This window comes from Ammodytes marinus, assembly GCF_949987685.1.
Source record: "Ammodytes marinus genome assembly, chromosome: 7".
NCBI classification, from domain to species: Eukaryota; Metazoa; Chordata; class Actinopteri; order Uranoscopiformes; family Ammodytidae; genus Ammodytes; species Ammodytes marinus.
The window spans coordinates 19839977-19851918 of NC_137211.1; the positions used below are offsets into that span (position 1 = coordinate 19839977).

The 11942-nt window shown below is 38.7% G+C and overlaps 1 protein-coding gene across 1 annotated transcript in view; it reads left to right on the top strand.

Moving 5' to 3' along the window:
- Positions 1-8040, top strand: part of LOC307253359 (metabotropic glutamate receptor 4-like) — a gene marked incomplete at both ends in the record, with an annotated part of 160564 nt that extends 152524 nt beyond the window's left edge. Inside the window, 2 exons of the mRNA XM_080031357.1 lie at positions 3724-3970; positions 7991-8040. Of these exons, the coding sequence (XP_079887483.1) occupies positions 3724-3970; positions 7991-8040 (297 nt within the window). The remainder of the gene's footprint in view (positions 1-3723; positions 3971-7990) is intronic.
- Between the last annotated feature and the right edge of the window lie 3902 nt (positions 8041-11942).

Sequence of the window (11942 nt, forward strand, 5' to 3'; positions counted from 1 at the left end):
ATCAAAATAAGAAAAGCACATGTGTAACTGCTACGTCCCAGTAAGCCATGACAGTAGGCCAGCATGTACAATGACAGGACAGTGGAACTGAAGCAGCAGCTATAAGGAATTCAGCCCACTGAGGTTTCTGTTCCCTCGCTGTGCCGATGGAGCAGATTGGCAATCATATCAGCGTGTCAGGGAAAATTTATGTCACCAGGGCCGATGGAAGTGGACAAGGGTCTTGGCTCTCCTCACAGAGTGACTCCTCTCTGTACTCCAGAGGGGTAGCAATATTGTTCCTAGCTCCCCCCAGGCCATGTGTAATCTTCTCAGGAGATTACAACACTCCCCCTCTATCACCAAGAAATGCTCATGTTGTGCTAGCGGTAAAATGGAATACAATGCCTTATCACTCACTTTTGTTTTGCTCTGACATATTTTTTCCTTAATTGACTTTGACTAAAGGGCATTATTTATTACTTCTCTACAGCTTTGTTCATTATCACACCAACCTATATGATTTTCACTGTTTGAGAGAACATATTGGGTTATGCTATTTATTTTATCTCAAAATAATCTCGTACCTGTGGTATGTGTTTCCAAACAATCAGATAGCTTAAATAATGCTACACATATGCCCTTCTAAAAACCCATACACCATACATTGGTATGATACAATGGGAAATACAATAAATTACATCCTATCCTGGTGGTACCTGCTGGTCATTAGGCTTTAAAAGTTTGTAAGAAATCTGTAAGCATCCTGAAATAATGAGATAAATGGTGTAGACGCCCCCATACAAATAACATATGTCACAGTCACATTTATTGCTGTTGACATGCTAGAGGTTCAGGGCCCTGTAGGCAAGTCCCATGCCAAATGCTTCAGTCACTTTCGATGTCTCCAAATGCAATGTCAGACAAAGCCTGAAGCGATCCTCTTTGAAAGATGTCTGCCAGCTGTGTTTCCACTGTGAACTCTCCACCATCCTCTGGTTTTCTAATTAATGTTTTTGACACTGGAGTACAGTGAGTAGATGAAGTTAAACAAGTAACAACTGTTTAAAAACTGTTACCAAAGTCTGCAAATGTATTCCTTGTGATATGTTATTATTAGTGCTGTCAAACGATTACAATTTTTTAGAAGATTAATCACAGGTCAGCTGTGGATTAATCATGATTGACCCTGATTTTGATCAGGCACCTTAAATATGCTGTAGGATGTGTCTCTCCTCTCCACAGTTGTTGCCCGTAGGGATATATCTGTTACCCAGCTGAGTTGCAGCTGTTTCTAGCTTCAAGAAGGCTCCATTTCTGTCAAAGTTCAATATTATTTAAATGCATCATAAGGTGATGTGAATCTTCATATTAATGGGAATTATCATATGAAAAACTCTATGCAGAAAGGGCTGGTAGAATCAGATGCAGCAGTGAGGAGCTGCATGTGTGAACAACAACAGCTAGAGAGGTGCAGCAGTTAGAGACGCAGACACGCTACAGAGGTGGACACGGGATGTGTGGCTCCGGAGAACTAAAACCTCAGGGTTAAAACATGCATAGGCACACACCATAGTATAAGCAATCCCTTCTGTGCATGAAAAAAAAAAAGCAGAGCAATGACATCAGACCTCAGGAGCATGAACGCAGCACACATAAAATAATATGAGTAGATGGGAACTGCATTAACTTATGATCTCTTATTATGTGACATATGATACTCTAGCTGTGAAAAGTTAAGTTACTCTACCTAATGACCTGTGATTTTACCTACTTAACACTAGAACCGCCACGGGGTCAATTTGACCCGTGGCGGTTTTTCAATTGCCCATAACTATACAAAATATTGAAGCCCCACACTCTTTGACTTTTCCTAAAATTGTGTTGTAATGCTGATGCTCTCCCTATGGTTAAATAATGTCACAATTAATCTGGATTAAAAAAACAGCCACTTATACCTAGACCGCCGCACTGGGTCAATTCTACCCGCACAGGAAAATTATATATTTACGAGCAGTTGCTAGGGAGTTGCTAGGCATTGTTTGGGGTACGCGATCTGACAATACGTGCAGTTATTCATAAACACTTACAATAGATCAGAGATGAAGATAAATACCTAACAACAGAGTTGCCAAGTGAAATGAGTGATGCGAGTCCGATAGTGGAGAGTGATCAGAACTGAGCGCTGTGTTCCACACACCGCGGCTCATCCAGCTCAACTGACAGCTGAGTGCTGTCAGATGAGCCGGGCAGAGTGCGTCGGAGCGGTCCTCCGCCTCAAAACATGTAAACGCGTGAAAAGGATTTTAGCTAATTTAGGCGCTGTTTTGACCGTCTGTTTTCGTTGATATATTGGCAATATTATATCTACTTTCAGTTTCCTTACTAAATTCCCACGAAACGTGATAAGTGTTCTTAAAGATACTTAGATTATAAAACAAGAGGACCAAAACAGAGATGATGATTAAAAACACTAATTTATGACTTTATATTACACTAGAAATGCACGGGTCAATTTGTCCCACGTGGCGGTTATGGGTAAACAGAACTCTGGTGGTTCTAGTGTTAAAGGAGAAGTAAGTGATGTGGTCCTTTTAGCTAACTTCCTGTAGTGACTGCAGTTCCATCCCTCGTTCCTACATCACCATCACATGAATGCACAGCCGATTTCTTCAGATAGTGCCGCGATGGAGAGCAGCGAATCATCGTTCTCGGGCACAGAGACCTGACTCTTTATAGTGCTCCGTCTCCTGATTGGATAAAAACAAGCGGTATACTCAAAACTTTAACTGGCAAGTACTGCAAAGCTGAATGACTGGGAGACCTGTGTTATGAACTTTGTATACTGTTAAGTGATTGCTGTATGAATATAGAGTGAGTTAACACGTATATTAACAGAAACATATCACATACTTCTCCTTTAAGTTATGCAGTGGATTTTCTACATGCAAGACTTTAAAAGAATCAGTCTATTGTCAGCAATATGTGCTTGGTTAGCACATGCTGTAGAAACCATTTTCTTCCTGTAGGTTTATGAGAAAACTGGCTATTAAAGGTCACATATTATGCTAAATGCACTTTTTAAATCTGTTCTAACATATCCATGGGTCCACGGTGTGCCTAGAGACTGCCAAAATATAAAAAAAAATAACAATCTCTCTTTTCTCACTCTCCCCCTTTCTGAAACCCCCACCCCTCCCCCCCAATATACTCCAGTCAGAATTCTCCTCGTTTCTGACCTCAAAAACTGGAAAGCCAGAAGCTTCCACTGTGCAGCCCACACCCCTATTTCTTATTGGTCCACGGCCCTGACAGACAGAGGGCGAGGCGTATCTGGCTTCGCTTCCGGACAGGGGGCGGGGGGAGCTCAAAGATTGTATATTTACGAGGGGAGCTGCAGCTCTTTTTAAAAAATAGGCCATTGTGAGATTAGCTGAACATCAGCATAGTACAATAAATTATCTGAAAGTTTTTTTCAGCAAACAATTAAAGAAAAACGTATTAGGGACCACTAAGACCATATAATATGGTGTATAATAGAACCGAAAAGTGTATAATATGGGAGCTTTAAAACAAAATATTTGAATTAGATGTTCTTTGATGGAACAATTTCAAACTGGGAGCTGAGGGCTTCACCCTTATTATTGTGTGCTCAGCCTAACGTGAAATTCTAAAACTCCCTCTTCATCAGTCAGTGTAACCTCAACAAATGATTATGTCTCCACTGTCTCTTCTATGACACAGATGTATATCCAGACCACAACCCTGACCATCTCCGTCAGCCTCAGTGCATCAGTCTCTCTAGGAATGCTCTACATGCCCAAGGTCTATGTGGTTCTCCTCCATCCAGAGCAGAACGTACCCAAGCGCAAGCGCAGCCTGAAGGCTGTGGTCACTGCTGCCACCATGTCCAACAAGTTCAACCCCAAAGGCGGCCTGAGGCCCAATGGAGAGGCGAAGTCTGAACTTTGTGAAAGTCTTGAAACACAAGGTTGGTATCATGCTTTCGGCAAAAGAAATAATTAAATGTGTTCCAGTGGACCTCAACCAGGAATACATTGTATGTTGATGGACTAGGCTTTTTCTTTGTAAAATGTAGCATGTGTGTATCTAATCTAAAATAATTGACTTATTGTATGTGAACATAATTGATGGCAGAGTTATTGTGCACTTCAGCAGTTCAGGAAATTAGCAAGCCTTACGTGAGCACACAATAAATTAGAGTGTCATTCTAGTGCCTGCTAAAGTCAAGTTATACAATGGCCTCTCTTTGAACATGAGACATTGCACATGACACACACAGAACTGTTAATAATTAGAAGTGATAGGAGTGATTTCAACTTAGCCTCTAGCATAGGACTAGAGTTTCCCAATTGCCTATTATTCAACCATGTAAGATGGAAGGTCAAACAAATGCTTATAGCCTAGAGATTGTAATATAATAAACACAGTGTGTATTCTTCTTATTAGATTAAGCTAGATCAAATACCTTTTTCAATAAATGATTTATGTCTCACTCATATGTAAATATATAAAATGTGTTTGAAAAACTTTTCTGTTTCACCAAGATAATAAGGCATTTTCAATAGGAACAATTGGACTGAAAAATATTCCTTTTTTTACTAACTCTCACCACACTGGACTTATGAATCAGGAGACAGGGTGCCCACACAATCTTGATTTTGACAAGGACGAACGCAACGGGTGGCGCAGTGTTTGAAAAGAGGATATTTGAATCATCAAGATAAAGTGTGAGTAGGCAGGCTTAAATCCAATCATGAAACCCAACATGTTCTGGGGCCGTATTCACAAAACATTTTATCTTAGCGCTAAGAGTACTCATAAGGAGCACTAAAAGTTCTTAGTAAGGAGTAATTTCTTAAAACCTATTCACAAAGCTGATAAGATCAACTTTTACTAAGGAATGGGAGGAACTCCTAAGCTGAGAATAGAGGGCGGTGTTGACCCTGTTGCTATGGATGATGTCATGTTCATACCTTCTATGCCCACAGTGATTGGCTGAGAGGGAATGAGAGCTAAGAGTGAGTTTATGATAGAAACACTGTGGAGATATCCATATCGTGTCGCTGTATTAAAGTGAAGAGTTTTTATATACAATTAATGACAAGTGACACTGATTTAACATGAAACCAAGATACTGCAGGGTTTCCCACACATTCGTTCACAATTAACCTACAATAGCGCCACATAGGTCTATTAATTTAAAATGTTACAATGATTTGAATCGGAAAAAATATCCTCATTGAACAGCTGCACGCCATGCACTCTCACTGTATTTCCCTCAACGGCGGACTATGCCGCAATAGTCAGACAGCGGCAAACCAGGAAATTCGCAATTTAGAAACAACAACTGGCGAAATCGTAAAGTGCATGCGGAAGGAAAAAGGCGAGACACGCAACTATACAGTAGCGGACCTGTGGAATGGAGGAGTTGGAAGCGCCACATATGGGCCTACTCTAGTAACAAATTAAACCCAAACGTGACACCAACAGTAACTTTCAGTGCATCGTAAACCCAAAGCAACTGCAGGAAAAGGAGCTTAATACATATTTTTTTATATAAATATAATAAATATAAATGTGTCTATACTTTCTAAACATAGCTTTACTAAGATCATTAAACCCTTACAGCTATTAAGGTACCTTTTGTAAAGCTCACTAGCATTAAATCTCTCCAAAATGCCATCAAATGAGTGTCTGTGATTTACTCTTAGTGACTTAGGAGTCCTCTCGAGGACTCCTAGCTTTTCATAGATTTAGGAGCTAGTTTTAGCGCTAAAATGCTTTGTGAATTACACTTATCTTAAAAAGTTAGGAGTCCTAAAATTAGGAGTGAAACGCCCCTTATTTTTGAGAGTTACTCCTAAATCAGCACGTTAGGACCTACTCTTAGCCTTAAAATGTTTTGTGAATACGGCCCCTGATTACTAAAAGTCCAGATTTCATACTCTGACCATCTTAAAGGCAAAGAATGATGTTTAGACTAAAAACCCTGTGGCCCCTTTGTACGACCCTAGAATGGGGTAGTTATTTCTTATCCTTTATAGAGCCCGTTCATAGGCGCTGAATATCACCCTCTGGTTTGAACTGTCACTCTAACAACTGCTCTTTGTGCTTATGTGTCAGACTGTTTTGAGGGAGGGGAGCCTTGTGAGGGACTTTAGACTCGAAGGTAACCTGATTGGACAATTACTTTTATTATCTTTGACCACTTTTATCCTATTAATTTCTGCTTATGTTCACCACAACACTGTGCCTGCCTATACCATGCACAAAGCATCCAAGCAGCCCCTCGCTAAAATACAGCACCCTTGATGACACAAGGCAGTAATCACACCCTCACTAATCCACCCTTTGAGCAATAGACATTAACTTAGACGGACAATATTGGTGTGTGGTGCTGTAAAATGGCCAATCAGCATGTAAAAGCCTGTTAATGTGGAAAGATGACACCACTATGCCTGAGTGCAGGAGACAAGTGATGGCCATGTGTCCCCTGTAATTTGTTTCCCCGTTGACAAAAGAAGGATTTTGTGGTAATGGGACAACAACAATAAGAGTGAACAGGAAAAGACGGATGGCTTTGCCAGCTCCAATTCTTTCTGGACCATCTATTCTTTATCTTGGCCATGCAGCACATAAATATTCAAATAAAAGGTTCATTTATCAATGCTTCTCTTGGAGGAGATGCTTTGGATGAAATGGCAAAATGTCGCTCCCATTCACACACCCAACATGGCCCTGACAAATATACGGAAACGTTTACCATTACACTTCCCTCCTTTACGGCACTTGTTCCGGGACTCTGGCTTTCAGCTAACCTCTGATTGGATTCATCCCCTCTGACATATTCAATCAGCCAAGGCTGCTGTGGGCAGATTGGCAGATTGGTAGTGTGATTACCCCAACCGAGCATGCTTGCTGAGGACCGTTTTATTAAAAAAAATAAAAATAAAAATGACAGACACATACATAATGACACTTGCACATAGACAAATGTGTGCACAGAAGCATGACAGCGCACACAGAAACTGTATGGTGTGACGGTCGTGTTTGACTATTGGTTTGGGCTTTTAATGGTCACCGCAATCTGCCCCCCGGTTATCTGTCTTATGTGTTTTATTCACAGCTGATATTAAATTCAATTAAACATGAAAAGAACATTAAAGAATAATGAGCACTATTATTCAACACTTACATAGATACATTTAAAATGTTTATACACTGACTGACTGATGCATGCTTTGCTTGGTGCATAGAAAAATCTTAATCTTTGCATGCAGTAAAATACCTGCATTTGAATGGTTACTATTGCATTTTATATCATGATGTTATCTGCTTAGTGGCTCTATTTGATGCATTTGTACTACAATGTAATGCTGATGTAATCAGCTGTGATGAAAACAATTCTGACATTTTATTAATAGTACCGTATGAGCGGGTACTTACATTGATATGAACATTGCGATAGTCTATGAGTTTGATAGCATTTGCATCACAGTCTTGACAAATATTTCATAGTGATATGTCGTTAAAATGTCTGCAATGTTAGAATGTACTATAACAATCAATGATTCACTTGAAACAATCAAGATTAACATAATTTTTAAATGATATGAAGTTCTGTAAAATTTATTTAAACACATAAGATGTACCTATAAAACAAAGGAATTATACATTAAATTACCATTAGTTACAGTCCTAATGTATTTCTTTTTACTTCTGTTCATTTATAATCATAGTTATTTTTCTGCTGTCTTCAGCTTTAGCTTCAATTTGATGGCAATACAACGCTAGAGGAGGTATCATTCTTGCTATTAAGACTTGTTCTACCTGAACTCATTTGATGAAGTCATCTACAGTATAAATAGAACTTCCCATCAATCTGGACCCCAGCATGTGCTCAGAATGATTAATGTTTACACCTATTTGAATGTCATCCATTGGATTATTAACCCTTTCCCTCTTTCCCCCACACCTACAGTTACAGTGTTGGCCTCCAAGCAGACATACATCAACTACAGTAACCATGCCATCTAAACCAGAGATGAAACTTGGATGTGAAGCAAGGGCCTGCCTGAGGAGAAATAACCTAATTCCGGGGAAAACTGGGGAAACACTAGAGGATTTCAAAGCTGCTACAACCGAAAGAACTGGGGTGGAAAGATGGAGGTTTGTCACTCCATTACCAGAAAGGATGTCATATTTTTCAAGAGAATCAGGTAAAGACTTGAACGCCAAATGTATGAGAAATTAGTAGATTTGCAGGAAGGAGATGGGATAAGTAAGATTGGACAGTTAACTTTCCTCTTCCCACCCTTTCAGTGAGAGAGTGTTGTAGTGACATTTCCAGATGCTGGCTGGGTGAACCATCTGGAGAATACAGTTGGTGTTCTGAAGTTTATAGCACACAATTTCAGTTATCGCTGAGGCTGAACAGCTACTTATTTCAAGAAAAACAGTGAAAGAAGTGTTATGTTTTTGATCAAATCAAATGCATTTGACAAGATGAAACTAAATTGAAATTGAAATTATTTTTGGTTACTGGTGTTATTGGGGTTGAAAGCTGCAGTACTCTTAACACTGTTCATGCCTTATAATAGCACATTCAGTATTCCTACATGAACTAATCATAACTGAAACTCCGGATATTAAAGCAGTGGGTGATCCCAGTTTTTTTATAATAAATGTTTCATATTAATGATGACGGTGATGCCATCATCTTGGCAAAACTAATGTACAGTCCCAGAGCATGCTTGTGGGAGCATCACGTGTACTGTGCTGTGTTGTCAAAGTCTATGGAATGCAACATTTGTCATGGTTGTCAATCACAGTGGAGATGTCATTTTAGACCATTACCCATTGGGGTACCCTCTGCTGAATAAAGAGTAACTTCAAACTCAAAAGAGCAAAACTAAAACATACCATGGAATACCATTATGGTTCACACAACACTCCATAAACCCCAGGACTTACATATTTCTAACATCCCAGAGTTATATTTATTGGCCCTCATTTATCATGTGCTTGCAGCCTTTGCAAATTCAAGCAGTTGAATGTGTGTGAGAAAGTTGCCATTAAGAGACCACCATTTGTTAAACTTCCTTTAAGCCAATATCAGTGGTACTGTTCTTGACACAATGATAACACACTTGCAATTGACATTCCCTCCAAAACTATTAAAGGTTATTTCCTTACTATCATGTGTTTTTTTTATATTTGTGTATTTCTTCTTTCTATATTGAAAAATTATATTCTTAAACGCTATTGCACTCGAGTAAGAGTATAAATCGGTCCCTTAATGTTTGATTTTTGCAGGAATAAAGCATTGAATCAGTCAGTTGTCACAGAGGTATTATCTTTAAACCTAAATGCACAAATGTTTATTTATCTGGGATTCATGCATAGGATTTTCTTTAACAGATATTTTCCCTCTTTTAGGTCATGTTGAAGTTCGAGGCTACAGTGAAAATGATAGATGAGAGTTTTTAATAGTATTCTTTCGTATAATATTTGTCTCATGTAGCAACTCAGCATGAAGACCCATTTGGGGAAAGTGCAAGCTCAGTTCCATCAAACAGCCAAATGTTCAAAGATAATTAGGTGGATGACAAGCAAATCATTTCTTAAGGAGGGTTTTTCAACATGCTCAATGCGATCTTTTTACAGCCAACACTGTAGCCTAGGTTATGTTCACTTTATAATATACTCCACAATCATTGGGAAATAAGTGACACAGTGGCTCATTGTTTGGTTTTCACTGAGAATTAACTCTTCAGCAAAGTCTTCAAATCTGTGCAGCTTTTTACTTTATTTGGCGCATTGTTTAGATTTTTGGCCAACAAAATGACCATATAGGTGAGTCGTAGCCTTAATATGACTGCGCCCCACTTTTACAGGATGAAACAGCAGTGACAGGAAATGAAAGTTTAGCAGCAACTAGGGACCCTGAGAACAGAGCTAATAGGCCAGTGAATAGACTTTTCTTGGTCAGTAGCATGACACCAACATGATACCCACAATGTTCTTTGAATGACGAATGTGCAAGTAGATGTTTGCTAACATGTTAAAAAGTAATTGGTATCTCAGGTTTGTGTTTCTGTGTGTGTTTTGAAGTCTTTCTGCCTCTTAGTGGCCAACATTTGCTTTGCATCCTGAAAATTCTACCGATTTGATCGTCACTGCTCCTTCTTTCTAAAGCAAATTGATTGATTTTCATACTAATATTGACAACCTCATTTTAAGACAACAGAGGATGGTTGATAGGTGCTTGATAATTAAGGGCCAGTGCCTTCATTCTGTGCCTCATACCCATTGAACCTCTCCTGCCATTCTTTCCATGGATCCTTCATGTGGTAATTTGTGTTGCATTCATTATCTTTCCAGTGTATTCTGTTCAAACATAAGGAAGATAAGACCAAATATACAAACTATAAATCAAGTGTGTGAACTCAATTTCTGTCTTCAGTCTCTAGACTAGAGTGTTTGCCATCAACAGTAACTCTGGAATTTGTCTCATTATGTGTTTTCCTCAGCAATGCAAAAACTATGTATTTTCGTTGCATGTCAAAACAAATCATGTGAACAATTTGATAAAAAAAGGTGTAATGTCCAGAAGGAAAACTACTGCAGAGGAATATAAATAACTAATACTTGGGTTTAATGAATGATTCTCTCAGCTCTCAGCTTCAACAAAAGTCTAGGATGTTGCTGCAAATGTTATTTCTCATCGTTTGAGTAAGTATTGTTTGTGGGATTGTTTGTGTTTGTGAATAAAATAATTTACTACATTTTATTTGCCCCAAACCCCCCTTTTATTTTTCTAAAAGACTTTGTCGGTGTTACATAATAGAATATGTAAGTGCTGACTGAAATTAAATGGCAAGTTGATGTACGTTATTAAAATGGATTGGTCATGTCTGCTTTATGTACGGAATTATTTAAAAAAACAAAACAAATATAAAAAAGAATTACAGTGCCTGGATATTTATGAATTGTCTATAGTAAAATAAAATTGTGTAGAGCATGTTCATTTTTATACAAGATATTTCTAATAAAAGACTGTTTTGCTAACACAGTGTTGCTGCTTCTTCTTAGTTTTATGAAATATTCAGTGGTGTAGTGGTTAGAGGCTCAGTCCTCTTTGCAGCAGACCCTGATTCGAATCCCGCCTGTCGCCATTTTAAATCTGTCTCTCTCAACCGGGGCTGGTTCTAGCCAGTTGGACTAAGGTGGGCTAATAGAAATAATAGGTGGGCAACGATACCGACGATGCGAGCGTGCGCAGCTCCTACTATTTGGCACATTTACTGTAAAGTAAGCCTTTAGACCATCAATGCTGTAGGGGGGGTTTACCATGATAGCACTGCTACCAGAAGCTTTCCACATCAGTATAACAACCATCTGCCACCTTCTTTGAAAAGCTAAATATTGAATTTTCTAATTCTTAGAAAATAATAAATATATAAAATATACAAAATAATTTTCACAACAACTTCACAAAGACACCTCAGAACTTGATGAAATATCACAGTATCTCTGAATTGAAAATCCACTTCTCCATTTTCCAGACAAAATTAGGATAGTAAAATTGCAAAGCGACAAAAGTCTAATGTGTGTAAAAAGAAAGAAGAAAAACCTGTATGAAAAACAATGTGCAATCGACTTTGATTGTTGCTGTGTGGGAGATTTAATTCTTGCATGTTTTGTTTCCAAATGTTCATGAATAAAAAGTTTTTATGAACATCACCCTTTTTATATATATATATTTTTTTTTTAAATCGCACCTTGCATCAACCTGAAAACCCATATTTAAAGTCAGCAGCCTGAGCCGATAGAAGAGAAGGATATGGGAGAGCGCTTGCTGAGGGGCAGAGAGACGGTAACGTTCAGGAGCCCTGCTCCTCCGATGTGCCACCAGCAGCATCGTGAAAGGCGGAAGC